The 27,500-nt window shown below is 46.0% G+C and overlaps 5 protein-coding genes across 7 annotated transcripts; 3 read left to right on the top strand and 2 right to left on the bottom strand.

Annotated features, from left to right (window-relative positions):
• Window positions 1–1,818: 1,818 nt before the first annotated feature.
• On the top strand, window positions 1,819–5,149 carry LOC123509447 (glycine-rich cell wall structural protein-like). The gene is made up of 2 exons (XM_045263737.1): window positions 1,819–1,852; window positions 4,374–5,149. The coding sequence occupies exons 1-2, from the start codon at window positions 1,819–1,821 to the stop codon at window positions 5,147–5,149; spliced, it is 810 nt and encodes a 269-aa protein (XP_045119672.1).
• Window positions 5,150–6,347: 1,198 nt separating this feature from the next.
• Window positions 6,348–8,859, top strand: LOC123509732 (glycine-rich cell wall structural protein 1.8-like). 3 transcript variants are annotated; one of them, XM_045264253.1, is made up of 2 exons: window positions 6,349–7,337; window positions 7,401–8,859. In XM_045264253.1, the coding sequence occupies exons 1-2, from the start codon at window positions 6,622–6,624 to the stop codon at window positions 8,815–8,817; spliced, it is 2,133 nt and encodes a 710-aa protein (XP_045120188.1). In that variant the 5' UTR covers window positions 6,349–6,621; the 3' UTR covers window positions 8,818–8,859. The 3 variants fall into 3 exon arrangements, with proteins under 3 accessions (XP_045120186.1, XP_045120188.1, XP_045120187.1); XM_045264252.1 differs by having other exon boundaries at window positions 6,350–7,381; window positions 7,445–8,859; XM_045264251.1 differs by having other exon boundaries at window positions 6,348–8,859.
• A 4,824-nt stretch (window positions 8,860–13,683) lies between these two features.
• On the bottom strand, window positions 13,684–17,371 carry LOC123509731 (glycine-rich cell wall structural protein-like). Its single transcript, XM_045264249.1, has 2 exons — window positions 17,265–17,371; window positions 13,684–15,692 (listed from the first exon to the last, which is right to left on the bottom strand). Exons 1-2 carry the CDS (start codon window positions 17,289–17,291, stop codon window positions 13,977–13,979), a joined length of 1,743 nt encoding a protein of 580 aa, XP_045120184.1. The 5' UTR covers window positions 17,292–17,371; the 3' UTR covers window positions 13,684–13,976.
• A 1,978-nt stretch (window positions 17,372–19,349) lies between these two features.
• On the top strand, window positions 19,350–21,480 carry LOC123509730. The gene is made up of 2 exons (XM_045264248.1): window positions 19,350–19,527; window positions 19,869–21,480. The coding sequence occupies exon 2, from the start codon at window positions 19,946–19,948 to the stop codon at window positions 21,377–21,379; it is 1,434 nt and encodes a 477-aa protein (XP_045120183.1). The 5' UTR covers window positions 19,350–19,527; window positions 19,869–19,945; the 3' UTR covers window positions 21,380–21,480.
• Window positions 21,481–22,288: 808 nt separating this feature from the next.
• On the bottom strand, window positions 22,289–24,680 carry LOC123509729 (glycine-rich cell wall structural protein-like). The gene is made up of 2 exons (XM_045264247.1): window positions 24,534–24,680; window positions 22,289–22,809 (listed from the first exon to the last, which is right to left on the bottom strand). The coding sequence occupies exons 1-2, from the start codon at window positions 24,534–24,536 to the stop codon at window positions 22,438–22,440; spliced, it is 375 nt and encodes a 124-aa protein (XP_045120182.1). The 5' UTR covers window positions 24,537–24,680; the 3' UTR covers window positions 22,289–22,437.
• Window positions 24,681–27,500: the final 2,820 nt, after the last annotated feature.

Below are 27,500 nucleotides of genomic sequence, written 5' to 3'. Positions count from 1 at the left end.
GGTGTCAGCTTTCCCTACAACTTGTCTCTTTATGGGACGCGGCAAGGTCACTTTTAAAACTGTCTATCAGAAAGGCTACAGCTTTTATTATTATATGCTGTGGCTTCTGATACACAGCGATCCTTAGCACTAAAAGTAATGTACGGATGTCTTTGTAAGCACCTACAAGAGAGATGATAATTAAAATAAAGTATATATTTGCAATTTTCAGCCGATACGGTGTATGAATGTGAGTTTTGAGCGAGAAAAGATGTGTCAGAGTGGTTAGTGATTAGGGAAGTATGTAGCAAATGGTATTAAATTTAGGGTATAATTATAAAATACACCATTGCTTGTATGAAGAGTGAATACAATGTTATGTCATGAAAGAACCTTTACTACTGTTCCTGCCATTCCTTGCCTTGACTTCTTATGCTTAAGGAAATGTTAATGTTTGAATATGATAGTGAGATGCAGCAGTGATAGCCAACGTGATGTAGTTCGTTGATCTCCTTTTTATTCTTTAGTAAGTGTTATTTAATTTTTGCTGGCTAAAGTGGTTCCAGGTATACATGTTAGTGTTATAATACAATTAGAAGTAAATGTGGTGTTAGATATTCTTTTATCTCCTGTTGTCTTATTTTTTTGGCCAAGTGTTATAGCTCAGTGTTACAATCAAAGGATTGCAACTCTTTTAACTAACATTGGTGGTGATGGTCCTAGTATTTTTTGCTCTTGTTATTACTGCTAGCACCATTACTACCACCATTATTACCGCCACAACTACCATGATTACAGCTACTTTCACTACTACTACTACTACTACTACTACTACTACTACTACTACTACTACTACTACTACTACTACTACTACTACTACTACTACTTCTTCTTCTTCTTCTACTACTACTACTACTACTACTACTACTACTACTACTACTACTACTACTTCTTCTTCTTCTTCTTCTTCTTCTTCTTCTTCTTCTTCTTCTTCTTCTTCTTCTTCTTCTTCTTCTTCTTCTTCTTCTTCTTCTTCTTCTTCTTCTACTACTACTACTACTACTACTACTACTACTACTACTACTACTACTACTACTACTACTACTACTTAGTTCACAGGCAGATGCATTGTGAAGAATCAAAGTAAAACACCCATCCTACCAACAGCAAGACACCTGAGGCCATCTGTACTAGCAAAGACACTCATAACCAGCCGCACTACTGGCCTAACTAACACTATGACCACACACTCCAGCACACCAAACCTGCTGCTAAGATATTCAAAGCCATCTGCCGTGAACAAAACACCCCAAACTAATCGCGTTTCTGGCCTAATCCTTTTCACTGCAATACGAAACAATTAACACCACCAGAAATACTGCATGTCATCTCTATTGAGCAAGAAAGGAGGTAAAAAAAAAGAATAGATTTTGCAATTTCTACTCTGTTTGAAGATAGGAAATGGTTGTAGAATAGATAGAAATGCTTAACTGTGATTACTGATACAGGAAAGGTGTACTGAATAGCAAAGACTTTAATTCACAAACTCAACCTATTACTGCACACACACACACACACACACACACACACACACACACACACACACACACACACACACACACACACACACACACACATTTTTATAACTCACTATCTGAAATCAGCAGGTAAAAAAAAAAATAGTGAGCAAGGTGATTTGATAAGAATATAACTAGAAACCCAATATACCAAGTAGATACATAGTTTATAATGGAACAATAGCAAGATGAGAATAGCGAATAAAAGCAGTGCAGATGGAGGACGTGGTAGCGAAATGGTATAGAGTGCGGTGATGCTGGAATGACCTGGATTGGATGGACAGTAGAGACAGGAGGTGAGTAGAAGGAAGTATTTGTTCTGCTGATATTGAATGGTGAAGGAGAGCTGTGATAATGTGGAGGAAAAAAATTATAAGAAAAAATAAAGAAAATGTAAAATAAGAAAAAGAAGAATAGATAAAGAGACTAAACGAAAACTTCAGCAAGAGTAACAACAATATTATCATCATCATCAACAGCAGCATCAGTAGGAGTCACAGTAGCAATAGAATCAGAAAAAAAAAAAGAAAACCTTCGAGCCCCAGTGATCTAGTAACGCTTTATTTATCATAAAACGAGACACGAGAAAAAAAAAAAACTGAGTGAAAAACTAAGAATTATTGTGAAAGCAAAATTGTACTCTGACCACTCGCCTCCCCCTCCTCCTCCTCCTCCTCCTCCTCCTCCTCCTCCTCCTCCTCCTCCTCCTCCTCCTCCTAACAACACTCGGCTTTCCAGATCAGGCAAAAAAAAAGTAAAAATCTAACACAACATTATAAGAGAAGGAAAAAAAATAGTTTAATAGAAATAAGAATAAGAGGAAATCGTTTGGAATTTTGCTCACTCACTGCCCCCGCCCTGCTATCCCCCTCAATACCAAGCCTCCTCCTCCTCCTCCTCCTCCTCCTCCTCCTCCTCCTCCTCCTCCTCCTCCTCCTCCTCCTCATGAACATGATTCTGGAGCTATGAGAGAGAGAGAGAGAGAGAGAGAGAGAGAGAGAGAGAGAGAGAGAGAGAGAGAGAGAGAGAGAGAGAGAGAGAGAGAGAGAGAGAGAGAGAGTGAGTGACAGCATTACTGTAGAATTTATTGGCCATATTACTTGCACTGTTGTCTTCCCTCCTCACATTATTTTACTGCGGCAACCAAAGTGAAGGGGAGGAATGAAAGAAAACAACCGGTTCATGGAGGAGAGTGAGGCAAGGAGAAAAAGAGAGAGAGAGAGAGAGAGAGAGAGAGAGAGAGAGAGTGTGTGTGTGTGTGTGTGTGTGTGTGTGTGTGTGTGTGTGTGTGTGTAACAAGAATATGAGGAAGAGGAAAAAGAGACAGAAAAGGGATGAGAGATGAGAAATGGAGAGAGAGAGAGAGAGAGAGAGAGAGAGAGAGAGAGAGAGAGAGAGAGAGAGAGAGAGAGAGAGAGACGACAGGGGCGGTGTCATTGGGGAGAGTACAAGGAAGGGTACGATTTGGAGAGGGAGTGGAAAAGGAGGGCAAGGTGGAGGAGGAGGAGGAGGAGGAGGAGGAGGAGGAGGAGGGAGGAGGAGGAGGAGAGAGGAGGAGGAGGAGGAAGAGGAGGAGGTAAGGAGGTATATCTTATGACAATAATAGAGAGAGAGAAAGAGAGAGAGAGAGAGAGAGAGAGAGAGAGAGAGAGAGAGAGAGAGAGAGAGAGAGAGAGAGAGAGAGAGAGAGAAGGGGGGCATTCATCAGGTATCAAAGCTGGGGAAAAGGGAATAGAGACAGAGAAAGACACAGAGAGAGAGGGAGAGAGAGAGGTTTAGGTGGTGGTGGCGGCGGAGGGAGGGGAAAGGGTGAAAGGGAGTATATAAGAGGTTAGCCGGTCTCTTTCCTATCACAACTTTTCCAAACACCGCCATGGTAAGAGGAGTCGAGTCGTGTCTTTCTTTCCGTCTGACTCACTTAGCTTATCCGTCACTTACTCATCAACATCACTCATACATCCACTGACACTCCACAAATTCCTTTACTCGCTTAACTACTAACGCATACCCGCCTTTATATGCTCACTCATTCACTCACTCACTCAAACTCATTACCCAGGAATTTACTCACTCCTGTATACACTGATTCACTTACTCACGTTTACTCCTCACTCATAAGCGCTTTCCTTCATTCATTGCCAGTTACTCACAAAGACGCCTCGTATGGGCCAATAGATATGATGCTGTTTCTTCTTCCTTGATGTTCCATCGTGATTCTCATTTAATCACTCACTTACTCATTAGCTCATTTACTCACTGATTTATTCACGTATTGACATTTACTAGCTTGTTGCTCACTAATTTGTTTACTCACTCGCTCATTTAAATTCTCTTAAACTCTGATTTATTCACTTACTCATTTACTCATATACTCGTTCCTTTACTGATTAACTCATTCAGTTACTCTCTGTTTTCATTCACTCACTAGTTCACTCATTCTCTCACTGACTCATTCATTCATATTATATTTATTCTCAATTCTTTCCTTTATATTGCTTACCATGCTCAAATTTCTTTACCTATATATCTTACTTCAAGTCATTCCTAATGCGTTATTTATATTCCATTGCCTACTTTTTTTTATGAGTACTGTTATTTATTCAGGTTATAAAAAAAAGTCACTAGGAGAGAGTGAACAAAAAAACTCTTCAGTACTTTCTGTAATGTATAATGTCATAAGGCAGGAAAATGTCAGTAGTAACTGGAGGGAAAGAAGGATATGAATAAGTGAATTTTTTTTCTTCATCCTCTTCGTTTCTCCTCACTCTCATGTTCCCTTCCTCAATTCTTCATTTCTTGTGTCCTTGTGTATTGAAGCGTCTCGTCCTGCCCAGGCTTCCAGAACCCTCTTGGCGGCCTCCCTCGGGCTGCTTCTCGCCGCCCCCGGCATGAGCTTCGATAGCCTGGATTTCTCTGCCAGCTCCGGTTATTCCGGCAGCTTTGAAGACGGTTTCCGCCCTGGCGGCTTCGTGGTCAACAGAGGCGTCGGCAGAGTTATTGGCGGCGGCAGAGGTATCGGGGGCGGTTATGGTGACGTCGACGACTTCAGCCTTGGAAGCGGCACAATTGTGCACGGTGGCAGCCACGGCGGCGGCATCGTTGTCGGCGGCCACGGCGGCGGATACGGCGGTGGCAACGGAGGCGTCGTTGTTGGCGGCCATGGAGGCGGCCACGGCGATGTTGTCGTCAGCGGCCACGGTGGTTACGACTCCAACATCGTGGTGGGTGGCGGCGTGGTGACCGGAGGTAGAGTGTTCAGCGGTAAGCGTTTTGGAAACCTGCGTCGCGGGCGGTACGGCGGCCATTCCCAGAACCATGGCCTGTACTCCAACGAGTACGTGACCGGTATCTCCTCCGCCCACCTGCTGGACGCCTACTATGACGTGGACTCCGGCTACGGCGCCAACACTGGCTTCGACCTGACCACTCTGGGCGGCCCATATGCCTCGCTGAGGTACCACTTGGTGGGCCGCAATACAGCACACCCTGGCAACGTGGTGGTCACGGGAACGAACCCCCATGCCGGCCCCTTGGTGGTGAACGGTGTCCACCCTGGCCACGTGGGCACGGGAGGCTACGGTTACAAGAAGTAACTGCCCCGTGGAGACGACGATCCCACTTCCCCCAGCCCTCCGCTACGCACTCCCGGCTGGCCAATAGCTCTAAGTCAGATATTTGTTGCGAGAACTGTAATGTATTCTTATTTATTACTATTGAATAAAATACTCTATGTTAATTTGTCTTTTCTCAGCACCTGGCGATGACCTGACGATGACCCCTCACCTGCTCACCCGCCACTCGCGTAAATGATGGCTAATGAAGGTCACCTTTACCTACCTACGGATCATAAAAAAACAACAAAGTGGGAAAAAAAAACTGTGATAAGACATGCTTGTTCATGGCTTATATTGAGTTGAAGTGAAAGTAAATTCCATATTGCGTAACATCAATTACATGAGGGAGAGAGAGAGAGAGAGAGAGAGAGAGAGAGAGAGAGAGAGAGAGAGAGAGGAGGAGAGGTTTAGGTAGTGATGGTGGTGGTAGAATGGACGGGGGTTAAGGGGGATGAAAGTGAGTATATAAATGGTCAGCTAGTCTGTTTCTAATCACAAGTTATGTAAACACCGCCATGGTAAGAGGAGTCACTGGTGTCTTTCTCCATCTGACTGACTTAACTAATCCGTCACTTACTCACCTCAGACTCATCACATCACTCATTATCTCAAACTCATTATCTCATAGATTTCTTTTTTATCCAGACGTTTACTCACTCCTGTACGCACTGACCCACTCACTCACGTTTACTCACTCATGTATTCCTTCATTCATTCCTAGTTACTCACAAAGAAGCCTCGTATGGGCCAATAGATATGATGCTGTTTTTCCTTGGTGTTGTTTTATGATTTTCATTTAAAGACTCATTCAGTCGTTCATTTACTCAGACACATTCACGTATTGACATTTACTGGCTTTCTACTCAGCAATTCGTGTACTCACTCCCTCATTTAATTAAATATTTTAACCTCTGATTTATTCACTTATTTATTCATTCAATTACTCACTGTTTTTACTCATTCACTAGTTCATTCATTCACTCACCCACTCATTTATTCATATTGTATTTATTCTTAATTCTTTCCTTTTTTCTTTTTTAGAATTATATTGCTTACCTTGCTCAGTTTTCTTTTTCTATCTTACTTCATGTCATTCCTAATGCGTTATTTGTATTTTTTGCCTTCTTTTTAATTTATTAAGACTATAGTTATTCATGCAGGTTATAAAAAAAATATTAGAGAGAGAGAGAGAGAGAGAGAGAGAATGTTTTAATAGTTTTTTGTAATGTATATCGTATGGTCAGTACCATAATATAGGAAAGAAAAGAAAGATGTGAATATGTGAATTCTTGTAAAAAAAAATAGCTTTCTCTCCTTTTCTTTTCTGTACCTTCTAATTCCTTCGTGTTCCCTTTCTCAATTCTTCATATCTTTCATCCTTCTGTTGACGTGTATTGAAGCTCCTCGTCCTGTCCCAGCCTTCCAGAACCCTCTTGGCGATCTCCCTGTGGATGCTCATTGTCTTCACCGCCGGCGACATTATAGTCGGCGGGGGGACCAGTACCGACTTTTCTGACTCTTCTAACGACTCTGACGACTCTAATGACTCTGATGACTTCTGGAGAACCAGAGGCTTCGTGGTCAACAGAGGCTTCGGCAGAGGTATCTGGCGCGGCGGCAGCAGCTCCTACGGTGACGTCGACGGCTATAGCCTTGGCAACGGCAGAATTGTGCACGGTAGCAGCCACGGCGGCGGATATGGTGGCGGCCACGGCGGCGGATATGGTGGCGGCCACGGCGGCGGATATGGTGGCGGCCACGGCGGCGGATATGGTGGCGGCCACGGCGGCGGATATGGTGGCGGCCACGGCGGCGGATACAGTGGTGGCAACGGCGGCGGTCATGGTGGCGGCAACGGCAGAGGATACGGTGGCGGCAACGGCGGCGGTCATGGTGGCGGCGTCGTTGTCGGTGGCCACGGCGGCGTCGTTCTTGGTAGCAACAGCCAGAGCTTCGAGAGCTTGGATTTCGACAGTTTCGGAGACTACTCTGACAACTCCGGTTTTTCCGGCAGCTTTGAAGACGGTTTCCTCCCTGGCGGCTTCGTGGCCAACAGAGGTGTCGGCAGAGTCATCGGCGGCGGCAGAGGTATCGGGGTTGGCAGGAACTCTTACGGTGACGTCAACTCCTACAGCCTTGGAAGTGGCACAGTTGTACACGGCGGCAGGCACGGCGGCCATATCGTTGTTGGCGGTCACGGCGGCGGTCATGGTGGCGGCGACGGCGGCAGGCACGGCGGCCATATCGTTGTTGGCGGTCACGGCGGCGGTCATGGTGGCGGCGACGGCGGCGAATACGGTGGCGGCAACGGCGGCGTCGTTGTTGGTGTTCACGGCGACGGTCATGGTGGCGGGGACGGCGGCGGATACGGTGGCGGCAACGGCGGCGTCGTTGTCGGTGGTCACGGCGACGGTGATGGTGGCGGGGACGGCGGTGGATACGGTGGCGGCAACGGCGGTGTCGTTGTCGGTGGTCACGGCGACGGTCATGGTGGCGGGGACGGCGGTGGATACGGTGGCGGCAACGGCGGTGTCGTTGTCGGTGGTCACGGCGACGGTCATGGTGGCGGGGACGGCGGCGGATACGGTGGCGGCAACGGCGGCGTCGTTGTCGGTGGTCACGGCGACGGTCATGGTGGCGGGGACGGCGGTGGATACGGTGGCGGCAACGGCGGTGTCGTAGTCGGTGGTCACGGCGACGGTCATGTTGGCGGGCACGGCGGCGGATACGGTGGCGGCAACGGCGGCGTCGTTGCCGGCGGCCACGGCGGCATCGTTGCCGGTGGCCACGGCGGCATCGTTGCCGGCGGCCACGGCGGCGTCGTTGCCGGCGGCCACAGCGGCATCGTTGCCGGCGGCTACGGCGGCGTTGTTGCCGGCGGCCACGGCGGCATCGTTGCCGGCAGCCACGGCGGCGTCGTTGCCGGTAGCAACAGCCAGAGCTTCGAGAGCTTGGATTTCGACAGTTTCGGAGACTACTCTGACAGCTCCGGTTTTTCGGGCAGCTTTGAAGACGATTTCCTCCCTGGCGGCTTCGTGGTCAACAGAGGTGTCGGCAGAGTCATCGGCGGCGGCAGAGGTATCGGGGGTGGCAGGAACTCTTACGGTGACGTCAACTCCTACAGCCTTGGAAGTAGCACAGTTGTACACGGCGGCAGGCACGGCGGCCGTATCGTTGTTGGCGGTCATGGTGGCGGAAACCGTGGCGGCAACGGCGACGTCGTTGTTAGAGGCCTTGGAGGCGGCCGCGGTGGTTACAACTCCAACATCGTGGTGGGTGGCGGCGTGGTGACTGGAGGGAGAGTGTTCAACGGCAAGCATTTCGGAAACCTGCGTCGCGGGCGGTACGGCGGCCATTCCCAGAACCATGGCCTGTACCCCAACGAGTACGTGACCGGCATCTCTTCCGCCCACCTGCTGGACGCCTACTATGACGTGAACTCCGGCTACGGCGCCAACACTGGCTTCGACCTGACCTCCCTGGGCGGTCCCTATGCCTCGCTCAGGCACCACCTGGTGGGCCGCAATCCAGTACACCCTGGCAGCGTGGTCGTAACGCGTTCCAACCCCCATGCCGGCCCCTTGGTGGTGAGAGGTGTGCACCCTGGCAACGGGGGCGCGGGAGGCTACGGTTACAAGAAAAAATAACTGTATTCTTATTTATTACTATTCAATAAAATACTCTATGTTTGTCTTGTCTCAGCACTTCGTGATTACCTCACGATGACCCCGCACCTGCTCACCTGCCACCTGTGTTAATGGTGAGTAATGAAGGTCATCTTTACCTACCCACGGATCACACCCCCCAAAAAAATGGGAAAAAAATAACGAGGATAAGATATACTCGTACATTGTTTATATTGAGTTGAAGTGGAAGTGAATTTATTGAATTCCACATTGCGTTACATCAATTACATATGAGAGAGAGAGAGAGAGAGAGAGAGAGAGAGAGAGAGAGAGAGAGAGAGAGAGACTTAAAATTGTGGCTTGGTCTGATAACAGTTTCATTTTAAATTCAATAGTGCCTGTGGTGCATTGGGACCGCGCGCGCTTTGTGGGCCCCAGGGTTCTTAAGCGCTCGGGTTGGAATCCCGGCCACGGTCCGAGGTTAGGAAGGGCATCCACTCGGGGTAACGATTCCCAAATGCCAAAACCAAAGTCTTCCTGACTCCTCTGTCAGGAGGCACCGTCCTAGCCCTAATGTAATAGGGGAACCGGACGTAAACCGAAAAAAAAAAAAAGTGCCTGTAGTGCGACAGTGAGGAGGGTAATGTTAAGTGATGGTGAACTGACCCCAGTGAAAGTGATGCGCTGTGATTGTGACCGTACAGTGGCAGACAATGACAATATTTCATGGACAGGAGGCGATTTCATACAATAACGAAAAAAAAAAAAACAATCTACATAACTACACTATTTCACTTAAAATGAAGAAGAGAATATTAACACATCAAAATGAAAAGGTGCAGTGATAATGTATAGTCGGATTCGTACTTGGTGAAGCAGCTTGCCTACCTGATCAAACTAGAACAACACTTGTCATCTTTTCTTAATGCTAAGTGTCACTAGCGAATGTTACTTTGGACGTTTATCTTGGAAGTCTCTTCTATCTCTCACTCTTCGCGGTAGCGTAGTGGATAAGGTGGTGAGCGTGGGATGAGGCAGACGTTCACGCGTAGGTTCAAATCCCACCACATAACGCTTTGAAGCTATGCCATTTGTCGAGTGGTTTAAGGTTACCTACATGTCACCATGATACCCAGGATGTAGGTGGCTACACCAAAGATGCGCTTGGGTGTGATATGGGCCCTAATATGGGTATCACTATAAATAAAATTGCCTGCACCATTAATGGGCAGAAGCTGAATAGCGCTTCCCACATATATTCTTCAAGTATGCCTACAGGCACTATAGGCCATAACATAAAAAGAAATTAACTATAGAAGAGGATAAAAATGTTTGCGATTGATTGTGGCCATGAAAACAGGAAAAGAATAATAAATACACACTAAAGATCTAAAACCCTAAAGACGCCAGTGTAGATTAATAAAATGAATATACAAAATTACGAAAACTCTCTTGAAACGTATATTGGAAAGCTTAAGATAATATAACAGCAGGCCAGGGAGTTGTAAAGTATACCAGTAAAAACCATGAGAGACTTAAAATACTTGATCAAATCTTGCAATAGGGAGAGGCAGAGTGGTGTGGTAACAAGGGATAGAATGCGGAATATAAGAGAAAGAAATGCTATGGAAGTGTATAAGGAAGCAATGGAGGTAAAGCGTAGGTGGAAATGGGTGGATAATGGTGGTGTGGTGATGTATTGTGGTGATGTCTTGGTATTAAACATCAAGTTCCCTCGTTACCCTCGTCACCCCGTCACCTTTCAGTTTCGTCATCCAGTGGTCTTTATAAAGCAGAAAATTCTGGAGTTTCAAGTCTGGAAGAGCGGATGGAACTGACTCACGAGAACTAGAGCACTCATATTCTCTCTCTCTCTCTCTCTCTCTCTCTCTCTCTCTCTCTCTCTCTCTCTCTCTCTCTCTCTCTCTCTCTCGAGCATTGGTCTTATCTGGAAATAGAGAAAAAATCAAAATACTTTCACAACCAAGGCTGAATCATACAGGAATATATGCAGGTACACTTTATAATTAACATACGCTGAGATCTTAACCCTTCAGTACCACAACACGGTTCCATATTCATTCTGCTTATTATTTGGCGATTTTATACAGCTTCAGAAACTTATGTGGGGATTGAGACAGTGAATACTCTGGCCATTTATCTTCTCACCTCCATAGATCCTTCATGATGTAAAATAAAACAGTCTAATGACACACAAAACTCATGGTAATATTGCGTCCCAGTACTGAAGGGAGTTAACCTGCCTTTTGCTTTTCGTATACCCATGCAGAGCTAAGGAGACTCACCTGCAGAGGGTTTACTTGAGTCTCCCCTCCTACTTTGTCACAGAAAACGAAGAGAGTAAAAAATTTAATGTGAACGTTAAGTAAATGAACCTGCTTTTTATGCTTTTTTTTCTTCCTCATCTCGTTTTCTTCTTGTTACTGTTTTTGTCTATTTTTTTCTTTCTCGTGTTTATTGAAGTTCTATATGTCAGCTTTTTTTTTTATTTGATATTAGTTATCTCTCTCTCTCTCTCTCTCTCTCTCTCTCTCTCTCTCTCTCTCTCTCTCTCTCTCTCTCTCTCTCTCTCTCTCTCTCTCTCTCTCTCTCTCTCTCTCTCTCTGCACACACACACACACACACACACACACACACACACACACACACACACACACACACACACACACACACACACACACACACACACACACACGAGTTAACCCTGTGGATTCTCTAATGTGTACACGCATTGATGATAATATAACATGCATTACGCACATTCATTCACACACGGACACACATACAAGCACAGGCATACACTCATTAGCACCACGCGCCAGGAACATCCAGCCACACCTCGGCGTCCACAAGAAAGGAGAAGAAAAAAAAACACGACTTTCACTTTCCTTCTCTTACCTGTTTCTCATATTTTCTTTCGTCTGGCCTGCAGTGACTCGCTCTCTCCGCCAACACTGGAATTACGATGGAGATAATTAAAGACGTGTATTTCTTTATAGCATTAAAGGATTCTCTCTCTCTCTCTCTCTCTCTCTCTCTCTCTCTCTCTCTCTCTCTGTATGTGTATGTATATATGAAGGACGTATGGGGAGGCTTGGTGGATGGGGAGATGGATGGGAGTGGGGACAGAAGGAAGGTAGGTCTAAGATTTACATGAACGCAACTCTAAGCAATGACAGCTGCTTTGATAAATAAAAGATGACAGGTGTCGCTTTTGTTGGAAATATAAGTAGAAGAGCTATTTATTAATGCGTCATATGAAAATTAGACTTGTTTTTTTTATTTATCTATTTATTCATTTGTCTTTCATTTAATTTATTTATTTATTTGGTGGAGGAGATGGAGTTTTTTTGGGGGGAAGTTATTTATTCATTCTTTTTGTCAACCCTGCTTTAACTACCACCACCACCACCACCACCACCACCACCACAGCTACCAGCACCCTTAGAAACACCACCACCACACAACACCCCACACTCCCTCTCTTCATTGTCACACTGTCTTATCTTTCAACATCAATCTCTCTTTTCATTAACCTACTTTTTTCTCCCTCGGTTGATGGGGTGAAGGATTGGGGAGGAGGGGGGGAGGTAATCTTTCTTTCGTGCATTAAAGGTCATGAACGCAAACTGGAGGAGGAGGAGGAGGAGGAGGAGGAGGAGGAGGAGGAGGAGGAGGAGGAGGAGGAGGAGGAGGAGATAGAAGTAGAATGGAACTGTGAGGGAAAGAAATGAGAAAGAAAAAAAAAACAGGTATGAATATATTTTGACATGCAATTTTGGGCCGATTAGAAGAGAAGAATAGGAGTGATGGGTTAATGGAAGAAGGGTAGGGGGAGATTGGGGGAGGGGAGAGGTCAAGGATATCAGTGTGACCTTTTTCTGACCTGCTTCTACTTCCGGATCACGTACTGTTGTTAAGAGAAAAGGTTAGTAGCCTCGTCTGTTGTTGTTGTTGTGTGTGGTGGTGGTGGTAGTGGTGGTGGTGGTGGTGGTGGTTTGTTTTTTTTCAGTCTTCTCTTTCTTTTTATTCCCTTCCTCTAATTTTTCTTTTTTTTTTTTTTAGTTATTGCTTGTTTAATTTCTTCAATATTTTCTTCAGTGCATTTTCTCCTTTTTTTCTGTTCACCTTTTTATCTTTTTTTTTCCCGTGTTCTATCTTTTATGTTCTTTCATTTATATCTACATTTTTTTCCCTCTGCTTCCACTTTTCTTTTACGATCGTCTATTTCAATTCCTGCTCTCCGTATTCGTTCTTTATACTAACTCGTTTTCTTTAATTTTCTTCATGTTTATCTCTCCTCACTTGGTATCGCTTACTGATCATTTTCTCCGGATAGTTTCCTTCACTTTCTCCTTCATTAGTTTACTATTCTTACTACAACGTATGAATATCTTCTCCCTCTCCTTATTAACCTCCACTAACTAACTTTATTTATTGTATTTTTTTTCCTACCACTGTTGTCCTCTACTTGCTTATCTCTCTCTCTCTCTCTCTCTCTCTCTCTCTCTCTCTCTCTCTGACACCTGGTACACCTGTTGAGAGCCTAATAAGGAGCACCGGGGGGACAGTCACCTTACCTGTCTCGTGTGTGTGTGTGTGTGTGTGTGTGTGTGTGTGTGTGTGTGTGTGTGTGTGTGTGTGTATAGTGTCACTCTTGTCTTAATAAACATCACCAACATCACGACGACGACGATCACTTTCTCCTTGCTTGTTTGTTGATTACTGTTGTTGTTGTTGTTGTTGTTGTTGTTGTTATTATTATTATTATTATTATCATTAGTAGTTGTAGTAGTAGTAGTAGTAGTAGTAGTGGTAGTAATAGTAGAAGTACAAATATAATTTTTTATTTTTATTGCAAGTAGTGTCGTTATTATTTTGGCAATACTCATACACTTCAATAATAAACAATAATAAGTAATAGTAGATAAAATAAACCTTGTGATATTACGTACAGTGCTCGCAATACTTACTACATGAAAAAGGAGTCATTGTGTTTCTATTATTATTTAGGACTTAGAGAGAGAGCGAGAGCGAGAGAGAGAGAGAGAGAGAGAGAGAGAGAGAGAGAGAGAGAGAGAGAGAGAGAGAGAGAGAGAGAGAGTTATCTTTATCATTAATCATTTTCAGCCTTAACATTTAGAGATTCAGTGAGGCAGTTAACCAGTCTTTCTATTCGCTAACCTCCTGCGGGAACCACTGAGACCAACACGTCTTCTCAGACTACTGGAACGTGGGAAGCCTCTCCTAGATTCCCTGTTGAAGCTTCTGCGAGAGGCCCTACTGAAGCCCTCGTGAGATGTCCTGCTGAAGCCGCGAGGAGAGCCACTGAAGCTTGCACCGGGGAGACCGTGAGGACCCTCATCAAACTCAGCTGGTCCTCCCCTGAAGCCTGGGTTATTGAAGCTTTCAGGTCTTCCACGGAAGCTTCCAGGTCCTCCACTGAAACTCTCTGGCCCACCATTGAAGCCTCGGTCATTGAAGACTTCAGGTCCTCCGTCAAAGCCTGGAGGCCCTCCACTGAAGCCATCAGGGCCTCCACCGACGCCTACAGGACCTCCACTGAAGTCATCAGGGCCTCCACTGAAGCCATCAGGGCCTCCACTGAAGCCTGGAGGCCCTCCACTGAAGCCATCAGGTCCTCCACCGACGCCTACAGGACCTCCACTGAAGTCATCAGGCCCTCCACTGAAGCCATCAGGGCCTCCACTGAAGCCTGGAGGCCCTCCACTGAAGCCATCAGGTCCTCCACCGACGCCTACAGGACCTCCACTGAAGTCATCAGGCCCTCCACTGAAACCATCAGGGCCTCCACTGAAGCTTGGAGGCCCTCCACTGAAGCTATCAGGGCCTCCATCGAAGCCTGGAGGCCCTTCACTGAAGCCTGGAGGCCCTCCACTGAAGCCATCAGGACCTCCACCAAAGCCATCAGGCCCTCCACTGAAGCCTTCAGGTCCTCCATCTAAGTCTGCAGGACCCCCACTGAAGCTATCAGGACCTCCACCAAAGCCTGCAGGACCTCCGCTGAAGCTAGCGTCACTGAAACCATCAGGCCCTCCACTGAAGCCAGCACTACCTCCACTGAAGCCTGCACGACCTCCACTGAAACCAGCACTACCTCCACTGGAGCCTGCACGACCTCCACCAAAGTCTGCGTCATTGAAGCCTTCAGAATCTCCACCGAAGTCTGCAAGACGTCCACTGAAGCCATCAGGACCTCCACTAAAGTCTTTTGGACCTCCACTGAAGCCTGCATCATTGAAGCCATCAGGACCTCCACTGAAACCAGCAGAACCTCCACTGAAACCTCCGAAGCCTGCATGGCTTTCAGTGAAACCTGCAGGAGCTTCATCGAAACCCGCACCATTGAGGTCTGCCTGCCTACCACCAAAGCCTGCGTCATTAAAGCCAGCGAAACCTCTGTGGGAAACTGCAAGCCGTCTGTTGAAGCCTGAAGACCTACCAGTGAAGCCTGCAGAAGCCCTACTGAAGCCTGCAGATCTGCCATTGAACGCTGGTGAACGCCCTTGGAAACTCCCCAGAAAAACGCCATTCAACCTTCTAGCTCCCCCTATGAAGCCTGATGACCCAGGTGAAGCTCCGTTGAAGCCCCTGTGGAAGCCCCCAAGAGAGGTGCCTTTGGGGTGCCCTGGGAAGGAGCCGATGAAGCCCCCGACAGCTCGCACCACAGACACCTGAGGGAGGCTACGCAGGAATGCCTTCACTGATCCTGTCCGCTTTAGAATGGCAAGGGAGCCTGGTGGGAAGCCCCCTGGACCCTCCAGAGTTGCGAGGCCCCCAGGGTGTCCTGCAGATTGGCCTCCGTGCACGCCCCGGCAAGATATTAGTAGTAGGGGCGCCACCAGCAGGAGGATCTGAGGGCGAAGGGTGTTTTAGTGCTGTGAATGGGACGATCAGAGAGAGAGAGAGAGAGAGAGAGAGAGAGAGAGAGATGGGGGAGGGGCTTATAGGAATGGTTAAATGTTGTACTCTTTCTTCTGTTTTGTTGTTATTGTTGTTTTAAAGCACACACACACACACACACACACACACACACACACACACACACACACACACACACACACACACACACACACACACACACACACACACACACACACACACACACACACACACACACACACACACACACACACACCACACCAAATCACATCACATCACATCACATCACATCACACACACACACACACACACACACACACACACACACACACACACACACACACACACACCGCGTAGTGTAGTGGTTAGCACGCTCGACTCACAATCGAGATGCCGGGGTTAGAGTCCCGGCGCGGCGAGGCAAATGGGCAAGACTCTTAATGTGTAACCCCTGTTCACCTAGCAGTAAATAGGTACGGGATGTAACTCGAGGGGTTGTGGCCTCGCTTTCCCGGTGTGTGGAGTGTGTTGTGGTCTCAGTCCTACCCGAAGATCGGTCTATGAGCTCTGAGCTCGCTCCGTAATGGGGAAGACTGGCTGGGTGACCAGTAGGCGACCGAGGTGAATTACACCACACCACGCCACATAACACCACACCATACCACACCACACCACACATCGCATCACATTACCACAACATATATGCGTCCTTCACCACCACCAAGTCACCACACCTTGCCGACCTTCACCACACATACATACACACCACAGTCTTGGAGCTTCAGGCGTATTTTGACACAAATTATGTACATCCGGTGGTGAAGGAGGAGGAGGAGGAGGAGGAGGTGGTGGTGGTGGTGGTGGTGGTGGTGGTGGTGGTGGTGCAGCCATTAGACAAACCACAGGGAAATATTTATGAACTATTTACGTCGCTGCAGCTTTGATGAGTGGTCAGAAATGAATACAAAGAAAGAAAACAAGACAAAGACAAGCAAACCTACTGCTGTACTGGTTTTTGTTTACATCACGCTACTTTTCTCTCTTCCTCTCTATCTTTCCTAGACCTCAATTTTCAGACGCTTTGTTCTTTCACACCGACTAATTTCACAGAGAGGGTTAGTTTCAAGGAGTGTTTCTTTGTTCTTTACCCCTTCAATACTGGGACACACTTTTACCTTGAGATTTGTATACGATTAGACCGTTTTATTGACATTAGGAAGGGTCTATGGAGATCAGAAGATTAATGTCCACAGTCTTCACTATTCTAATCCCACACATAAGTTTCTGGAGCTGTATGTAATCACCAAATAATAAGAAGAGTGAATATGGAAACGCGTCATGGTACTTATGGGATTAATGTTGATAGGCATCCTTAACCTTTCTTATGTAAGAGAGATCTGGCCAGTAGCAAGAAGAAGGTTGAAGGAAAGGCTTACTGATGGTGTGAGCCCTTAAAAAGTAGAGCCGATTATGAGAGAGAGAGAGAGAGAGAGAGAGAGAGATATATATAGAAGCCCAGTCAAACCTAACTAAAACTAACCCACCTTCATTCTCGTCGTCCTCCCCTTCATCGCCTCCGTCAGGTGGTAGCAGTATCAGTAGCGTGGCACCCTTGCGTTATGGCGTGTTGTGTCAGATGCCTCTGTGTTATATACGTGTCCTGTGACCTGCTCCCTGCCCTCACCGCACCACGCCTTCACCCTTACCACGCCCTCGCACATTCGCACAGTTCCCAAAATACAGATACACTCCAAAATCAGTGCTCTAGGTCATGTAGTTATCTCGCGGCCTTCACCTTGCCACCTAGCGGAATGATTGCGTGGGCCAGGTAGAGTGGCAGTGGCTGGGGTCGTGTATTGAACTGGGAGTGGCCTGGGGGAGGAATGCAAGGGAGGGTAGGTAGAGGAGGGAGATGTTAATAAGGGTGCAGTGGAACCATGCGTGCTTTGGGGTCCGAGGGGTCTCCAAGCGCACGGGTTCGAATCCTGTCCACGGTCCGAGTGTAGGTCGTTGTTTAAAAGCCCTCACTTGGGGCAACAGTTTCCTAGCGGGTGGGCTTTGACATAGGAGGTATCCCAAAAAGTAGCCCCTTTAGCCCATAAATTCCCGTGAAAAGCCCACATGATATAAATAAAAAGAAAAAAAAATTGGGGAAGGAATGTTTGAAATAGAGTTTGCCAAATTGTATCTGTGACTTGTGGGCTGCTACACACATACACACGCACACGCACACGTATACGCACACACACACACACACACACACACACACACACACACACACACACACACACACACACACACACACACACACACACACACACACACACACACACACATCTCTTTCCTCACCTGCACGTAATCTCAGGGAAAAAAAAAATCTAAAATTACTCTGATATACGTACTTAATTTTTTTCTGACACTTTTCCTTTCCTTTTCCACGTTTATTCATTGACCTGTATCCACATCCTCTGAATCCTTTGTCTCTCTTGTTTATTATCTATTTATTTATTTTTTAAGGTGTAACAGACAAGATTATCGAACGAAGAATCTAGGGAGAATATCATATATCAATGTTTATAGAAAGAGAAGAAAGAAAAGTTAAAAGAGAAGAAAGGAGAACTTGAAAACGGAGGGTAAAGAGAGAGAGAGAGAGAGAGAGAGAGAGAGAGAGAGAGAGAGAGAGATTGAGTTTTTTGTGTACTTATGTGTACCTGGTAGGTTTTTATTACAGGCGTTTACTCTCTCTCTCTCTCTCTCTCTCTCTCTCTCTCTCTCTCTCTCTCTCTCTCTCTCTCTCTCTCTCTCTCTCTCTCTCTCTCTCCTTCTTTCAATTTCTTCCCATTGATTTATTTTCCCTGTTCATCTTTGAGTGTGAGAAATTATATGAGTGTTTCAGAAATGTTAAGTCTGGGATGTGTTGAGAAATGTGTCATTGTGCTGGGTCACACACACACACACACACACACACACACACACACACACACACACACACACACACACACACACACACACACACACACACACACACACACACACATACAGCTGAATTTTCTGTACATTCTGTTAGTCTGTTTGTTTCTCTTCCTTTTTTTTTTCCTTTTAGTTTTGTATTCGTTTTTGTATCTTTCTTTTTTGTTTTGCTTTTCTTTTTCACCAATGTCTCTCTCTCTCTCTCTCTCTCTCTCTCTCTCTCTCTCTCTCTCTCTCTCTCTCTCTCTCTCTCTCTCTCTCTCTCTCTCTCTCTCTCTCTCTCTCTCTCTCTCTCTCTCTCTCTCTCTCTCTCTCTCCAGTCATCTACCAGGCCATACACACACACACACAGACAGACATACGAAGACAAAGCAGGTCCTTTCTGACACACCTTGACGCCTCCAAACCAAGGCAGGTACAAGACAGCAGCGGAACTAATTACGTGACTCCCCAGGTGTGTCCAGTACCCCCCCTCCGTCCCTTCCACCTTCCCTTACCCGACCAGGTGCTTTACTAACTACACCTACCTGCGTAATGGTGGTAATTACATGTCTTTGAGCACCAGTTGTTTTTTCGGGGAACTTCAAGTGGAATGTGCCGAGTAAGGGGATAAGTGGCTCTTTAAGTTGTGTGTTGGTGTATATTAGGAAGGGTCTGTCCTGTGTGGTGGCAGTGTTTGTCTCGCCCTTCTGCCTACTGGAATCGGGTCTTCTGTCCTCCTCCTCATTCTTCTCCCGCCTGCTGTGTGACTTGTTCTCGTCATCTTCCTCGGTGTTCGTGTTCGTGTTGGTGGTGGTGTTGCTCTTCGGTGCTTCTGTTGGATCTCCGCTCAATATGGTTTGTTGTTTTGAGTGTTTTGTTTTCTGTTATCTTTTTTTTTTATTTAGTGTCTTGTTTTATTGCTTCTTATCTAGGTTGAAATATACATCTTTTCCTCCTTATTTTTTTTTCCCTTATTTCTAGTCATCTTTGCCTCCTCCTCCTCCTCCTCTTCCTATTCCGCGACATACAGTTACCAGACACACTTTCTCTCACGTTCTCGTCTCTCGCTTCACTGATAAACTAGCAATGCATGGCGTCCCGCTTCTTTCCGTCACACTGAGTCACCCGCGCTCCTCTTTCACTCTCCAACTCAAGCAGGCTTCTCACCACCTCCCTCTCGTCCCTCCCTCCCGCAGAAGGCGTTCGTTGCGTCTCTCTGCTTCCTCCTCCTGCTGGGACACTCCTGCAGGGGGGATGACATGCTGAAGGCGCGATGAACACGGCAGTGAATGAAGTGGACGCTACTGAGAATCCTATGGCGGCGGAGGAGGAGGGGAAAGCGCCGCCACCCAGCCTTGACACACATCCTGAGGACTCCCATCCCGCCTCCAGTCAAGTGTCCCTGCGCCCTCTGTCCTTCCAGAGACACCCTGATAGGACGCGTGATCCCCAGGCAGCCCCCAGTCCCCGCCCCCTTGGTCAGTACCCAAGAGTCACCTTCTCGTATCGCCACGGCCTCCCCGCCACACGTCGTCAGCCTCTCAGGCGGGACTACGGCGTGGTCCCTCGTCCTGCCCCTCACGGTCTCTACAGCCCCTACAGGTTCTCGCGTCCTCACTTACCCTTCGTGTCTGATCGTGCCGTGCCCTTCAGAGGATCTGTACGCCCTGACGGTGCCTCCTCCAGGTTTCCCGATGCTCCCACGCCATCTGTACCGCAGCCACTTCCCCACTTTCATCCCTTCACGCCCTCCTCACTTGAACCTCGCCCTATCACACCCAACACGGTTCTCGTCCCACCCTCACCCATGCTGAGCCCAGTAACCTTCCCGCCACCGCTCCTCGTCCCCCGCCCGGTTACCCCCACGACTCCTGACGACTCCTTCCTCAGCCAAGTGGACGTGAGGGCTGCGGGAGTGTTCCCCAGCGACCTCTTGCCCCAAGACCCCACTGGACCCGTCGGTGATCCCGCCAGCCACGTTGATAATATCAATGACCTCCATGCCCCCACCACTGACCCCAGGAACCTTTTCTATGACCCCAGGAACTTTGTGCGGCCTAACGTTGACCTCACAGATATCGTTGACCTTCGGGTTGCTCTCCCAGATCAAGATAGTGGTATCTTCCTTGCCCCGGACATGAGACCTTCTGGTTCCTCTGTCAGCCGCTCTTTCGTCAACCAGAACCGTCCATGCTCCGCCAACACCAAGGTCGTTAGAAGTCGCATCGTTAACCCACCGCCCTTCGTAACCCATGAGCCAAAGTCACATGGAGTAACCAGGACGTTTGTTGACCGCGGTGACAACTTCGTTAATCCCCTCACCACTCCTATCGTTGACCGGGACGGGAATGTCATTAACCAGGGAGTCCCGTCCTTAGCTAACTACTACACACACTTCACTGACAGGGAAGAATCCTTCGAGAATCCTGCGCCTCAGGGTTGCGTTAATGCAGGAGATCCTTTCGTTAACCAAGATGTCCAGGCTCTCGATAACCGCCCTCCTTTCGTTGACCATGACACTGTGTTTGCTAGCCACGGTGTGAGGTATCCTATCACTCATCCTGCAGCTGCTCACAGGATTCCCCCGCAGGATCTCAGTGCAGTGTTGGTCAGCCGTCCTTTCCCGCGCTACGCTCCCTATCCAGTTCCCTCTGGCGGCCACTACGGGTACTATTACCGCAGGAGTCCTAATTATGGTGGTTATTAGTCAAAAGGACATTGGTGGTTCCTCTTTCTATTCCTGTTTTCTTTTTCTTCGTCTTTTATTTCTCGTCCTCCTCCTCCTCCTCCTCCTCCTCCTCCTCCTCCTCCTCCTCCTCCTCCTCCTCCTCCTCCTCCTCCTCCTCCTCCTCCTCCTCCTCCTTGGAAACGACCATTACCAAACACGACGTCTGGATAACCTTGAAAACCTAGGCCTCTGGAAAAGTTAGTATAATGAAACAGTGCAACGATATGAAACTGGAGTAGTTTGTAATGTAAATAACTTGTACTAAATGATGATGTATTGCTACTACTACTACTACTACTACTACTACTACTACTACTACTACTACTACTACTACTACTACTACTACTACTACTACTACTACTACTACTACTTGCATCAGTTTCTCTTTTCATTTTATTGCTGCTAATATATGCATTCTTCACATTGCGTTGTATTCGTTGTATCCAAATATTATATTCTTGCCGTGAGAGAGAGAGAGAGAGAGAATAGATTTTTTTCGTGTGTGTGTGTGTGTGTGTGTGTGTGTGTGTGTGTGTGTGTGTGTGTGTGTGTGTGTGTGTGTGTGTGCTCACTCGTGGGTGCGTGTTCGTGTCTTGACTGTTCTTGAGAATGAACATAAAATTGAATTAAGTGTGAGAATGTAGTAAACAAGTGAAAGGAGAATAAAAACCGACACGAAGAAAATCATGTTAGTAAAATAGATAGAAGACATGATTGAACTTTAAGAGCGGAGAGGTGGGGAGAGAGAGAGAATAACCAGTGGGGAGGCGGAGGAGGAGGAACAGCGGGAGGAGGAATGCGAGTGGAGGTGCAGTGGAGTGTATAGTGAAGGCAAAGCATGTCTGAAAGCGTTTATGAAGGAGCAGGAGGGAAGGAGACACATAAACGTAGGATCGAAACTATTTTTATTCAAGACGACCAAGAGATGAAGACTTTAGACTTTTAAATAAGAGACACAAAGGTCTAGCATTCAGTGAAGGAGTGACTACCAAGGCCACCACGGCGAAGAGAGGGGCGTGTCTGGGCACCGCTCAATCCTACCAGCGCCCGTAGGATGGGCGACGGTAGGATGAGCTGCCGTAGGATGGGCGGCCGTACCCACCACGGTGCCCGCCGAAGGAGATGCCGTGCTCGATGGAGTGCCCGCCGAAGCTGCCATATCCGCCGCCGTGGGTGGAGGAGTGCACGAGGCCGCCGATAGCTGGCACGATAGACGCTCCGCCGTAACCACCGCCCCTGTGGAAGCCGCCGCCGCCTCTGTGGAAGCCGCCGCCGTAGCCGCCACTGACGAAACCACCCCCAATCACTTCATGGGAATCGAAGCCGCCGATGAAGTGCCCACCGCGGAAGCCACCAGCGTTGCACGAGGCGACGAGGAGGGCGAGGCCGAGGATGGCGACGAGGGAGTTCTGTGGGTGGAGGACGAAGGACATGATAAACTACTGGAAGAGGAGAAACAGGAAGAGAGAAGTGGAGAGAAGAAATAAAGAGAAATGTAAAAGAACGCAACTAACGGATAAGAAAAGGACTAGATGGATAAAGAAATAGGATGAGAAACAAGATCTCAAAGGAGGAGCGTACAGCAGAAAGTAAAAAGAGGAAAAGAGAGAGAGGGATTGGAGACAAGGAGGATAACATTTTTTTTCTGTAAGTGGGAAGACTGACCAGGGGCAATGAAAAAAAAAAAACGATGAAAAAATGCCCACTCGGGTGCCAGTCCCCAAACAAGTTGAATAGATAGTAATTAGATACCCACAAAACACCCAAACTACCCATAATACACACACACACACACACACACACACACACACACACACACACACACACACACACACACACACACACACACACACACACACACACACACACACACACACACACACACACACACACACACACACACACACACACACACACACACACACACACACACACACACACACACACACACACAGTTGCAGTACCTTAGCTAGACACAGGATGGTGAAGATGAAGACGCAGAAAGATGGTGAATAGGAACGTGAGGAGGATGAAGAGGAGGAAGAGGAGACAAATGATGGATAATTGAAGAGAAATGATGAAAGAAAATAAGGAGTAAGATAAAAAGCCTGAAGGAAAAGTTTATAAAGAAGAGAGAAAAAAGTGAGAAGAGATAAAAAAAAAAGTAAAGAGGTGAGGAAGGAAAATACAGGCTAACAAAGGAGAGGAGAGGCAGGAAGCGAAACAGAGTGAAAGAGAAAGGAAAGTTGTTCTTCTTACTATTATCATTATTATTTTTTTTTCTTTATCGTGGAAGAAGGTCAAGGGTTTGGGAAGAAATCGAGTTTGGATATGAAAGATGATGTAAAATGAAAAAAAAAAACGAAAAAGGAAAGTCGAAGAACACGGTTAATGACATTGTGTGTGTGTGTGTGTGTGTGTGTGTGTGTGTGTGTGTGTGTGTGTGTGTGTGTGTGTGTGTGTGTGTGTGTGTGTCGTGAAGAAAGAAAGTCCCACATTGGCCAGAAAAAAGTACAATGACACAGGTCACACACACACACACACACACACACACACACACACACACACACACGGCCCGGTAGCTCAGTGGTTAGAGCGCTGGCTTCACAAGCCAGATGACCGGGGTTCGATTCCCTGGCCGGGTGGAGATATTTGGGTGTGTCTCCTTTGACGTGTAGCCCCTGTTCACCTAGCAGTGAGTAGGTACGGGATGTAAATCGAGGAGTTGTGACCTTGTTGTCCCGGTGTGTGGTGTGTGCCTGGTCTCAGACCTATCCCAAGATCGGAAATAATGAGCTCTGAGCTCGTTCCGTAGGGTAACGTCTGGCTGTCTCGTCAGAGACTGCAGCAGATCAAACAGTGAATTACACACACACACACACACACACACACACCCGAGAGAGAGAGAGAGAGAGAGAGAGAGAGAGAGATGAACAGAAAAAGAAAGAGACAGATAAATTAAAACTCCCCAAAAAACAGAGAGAAATAAAAGAGATGAAACCGAAATAACATTCACGTAGAGACAAACACCCAAAGCACCCCACAAAACACCCAAACCACCCACAATACACTCACACATACACCCACAAGCAAACACTCACGCAAACTACCAAACTCCAGACACTAGACTCACCATGTTAACGGGAGGTATAATCAACTGCAGAAGGCGACGCTGCTGGAGGAGGAGAAGGAGGAGGAGGCGGTGGTGGTGCTGGTAGTGAGGAGGTACTGAGTGCCAACGAAGTGCCTGAGTCGATCCTTATATACTGTGCTAGCTTCCTTCTGCCTCATCCTTGGCCTCCGCCTGACGAGGACGCCTGTGTGTGTGTGTGTGTGTGTGTGTGTGTGTGTGTGTGTGTGTGTGTGTGTGTGTCCCTCCATTCCCCCCATTGACCTGGACGGGTTTTCCCTAAAGGGGGGTTTAGGTGAGGCGTCGTCGGAGGGGAAGGAAAGGGCTGGGGGAAGGAGGAGGGGTAGGAAAGAGCAGGAGGGGGGATGGGCTGATGGAGGCGTGGTTGAATTGTTTTTATTCTGTGTCCCGATGATGTGAAGTTCATGTGTGAGTGTGTGTGTGTGTGTGTGTGTGTGTGTGTGCGTGCGTGCGTGTTGGTGCGTGCGTGTGTTGTTTGGGTGGTCTTCCTGGTGGTGGTGTCTTGTGACGCCTTGTGGTTGTTTACTTTCATTAATTAGTACAGGATTATTTTTTTTTTCTATATCATTTTACTTAATTCCCTCTTCGTTTTCATTTTATTATTTTTTGCGACGGTATTTACATCTTAAACAACAACAGCAACAACAACAACAACAACATGTACTACTACTACTACTACTACTACTACTACTACTACTACTACTACTACTACTACTACTACTACTACTACTACTACTACTTCTACTACTACATGATAATGATAATACTATTACATAATAATAATAATGATAATAATAATAATAATAATAATAATAATAATAATAAGAAGAAGAAGAAGAAGAAGAATATTATTACTATTACATTGATATTATTATTATAATAATAATAATAATAATAATATTATTATTATTATTATTATTATTATTATTATTATTATTATTATTATTATTATTATTATTATTATTATTATTATTATTATTATTATTATTATTATTATTATTATTATTATTATTATTATTATTATTATTATTATTATTATTATTATTATTATTACTATTATTATTATTACTATTATTATTATTATTATTATTATTATTATTATTATTATTATTATTGTTGTTGTTATCATTATTACTGTTACTAATGGTGATAGCAAATCTTAATGCAATTGATAGTTACAGGTGGATAGATAATTAGATCATTGAATACATGAATAGATAGACAGATATACAATCATCGTCTTATAATTACATTTATTATTATTACTTTTCTATTGTTTCATCATTTGTCATTGTCATTTCTAGTTGTAGTAGTAACAACAATAACAACAGCATTGTGAAATCCTTTCCCTTTTTCTCTCAGTATATCATCCACCCACCAATCAAATAATAACAGCAGTAATAGTAATAGTTACACGAGCACCTGACAAAGTCTCAGGTGGCGGGTGTCAAGGCCAACCCCAGTATCACTTCAAGATCTCAACACTTGGTATGAAATGTTGTCGCCACTCTCAGGTACATTGGACAAGTCACTTAGCCGCACACACTCACTTCCTCGCATACCCCTCGCCTCGGTGCCAACTCTGATCCCCTGGCTGTTTGTTAGTGAGGGTTTTCTGTGGAGTGTCGTTTGAGGGAAGGATTAACGACTGATTGAGATACGGATGAACTGAAGTAGCAAATTGAATGTGAAGTGAGTGACCAAAGTTAACGTCACGTGACATGACACAACCTTTTCTTTCATATAGCATTACATTACATCTTAACTAACCTTTCCTTACTTTACTTTACCTAACATTACCTTACCTTATGTTACCTGACTTAACTTCACCTAACCCAACCTAACATAAATATAACCTATCCTTTCCTTTCCTTACCTTACTTTGACTTACCTAACCTAACCTAACCTAACCTAACCTTACCTAACCTTACCATATCTTACCTAACTTGGCTTAACCTTCCCTTACCTTACCTTACCATATCTAATGAGTTTAAGAAATAACTCCTTTACTCTCTCTCTCTCTCTCTCTCTCTCTCTCTCTCTCTCTCTCTCTCTCTCTCTCTCTCTCTCTCTCTCTCTCTCTCTCTCTCTCTCTCTCTCTCTCTCTCTCATGCCCTTCGGAAAAAATAGAATCGTGGAAATTATTTGGATTAATGAAGGGAGTGTGAGAGTCATGTTAATTGTTTTTTTTTTTTTTTTCGAGGAACAAAAGACTCTGCGAATTGCAATAAAATGAAACGAGGTGCACACAAAATTATGTCTTCCGGAGCTGGAGGAGGAGGAGGAGGAGGAGGAGGAGGAGGAGGAGGAGGAGGAGGAGGAGGAGGAGGAGGAGGAGGAGGAGAAGGAGGAGGAGGAGGAGGAGGAGGAGGAAAAGGAAGAGGAGAGCAGAGAAAGTTACGAACGGTGGGGACAATGATGAAAGGAAAAAGACAGAAAAAGTGAGAGAGCGAGAGAGAGAGAGAGAGAGAGAGAGAGAGAGAGAGAGAGAGAGAGAGAGAGAGAGAGAGATTAAACTGTATATTAACGCATTTCTTGATCTTTTTGATATGTGTACGTAAATGTGTCATGAAACAAAAGATAAGCAATAAGAAATATATATGAAGAAATATAGAAAGAAATGAACGAAAAGAAGTGAATGATTAAAAAAAAAAAAGTATATACGATGAGAAAAGCAGCAAGGCAAAAAAAAATCAACAAAAACACGAAGAACTGAAAAAAAAGAAACCAAAAAAGAACAAATGAAAAATAAAACAAAGCCAAAGAAAATGGAAAGTAGGGAAACAATAGAGAAGAAAAGACAAAGGAAGACAAGGAAGGGAAAATAATGCTGTTGATGAAAGGAAGGACAAATGTTTAATGGAGGGAAAAGAAAAAAAAGAAGATATAATGCATAATAGCAGAATGTTACTTGTGTTCACTTGTCGTCTGAAGGTCACAGGGGAAAAG

The sequence above is a fragment of the Portunus trituberculatus genome, chromosome 27 (genome assembly GCF_017591435.1).
Source record: "Portunus trituberculatus isolate SZX2019 chromosome 27, ASM1759143v1, whole genome shotgun sequence".
Lineage (NCBI taxonomy): Eukaryota > Metazoa > Arthropoda > Malacostraca > Decapoda > Portunidae > Portunus > Portunus trituberculatus.
Note: the sequence above shows the minus strand (reverse complement) of the source record. Positions and strands in the feature narration are given on the sequence as shown.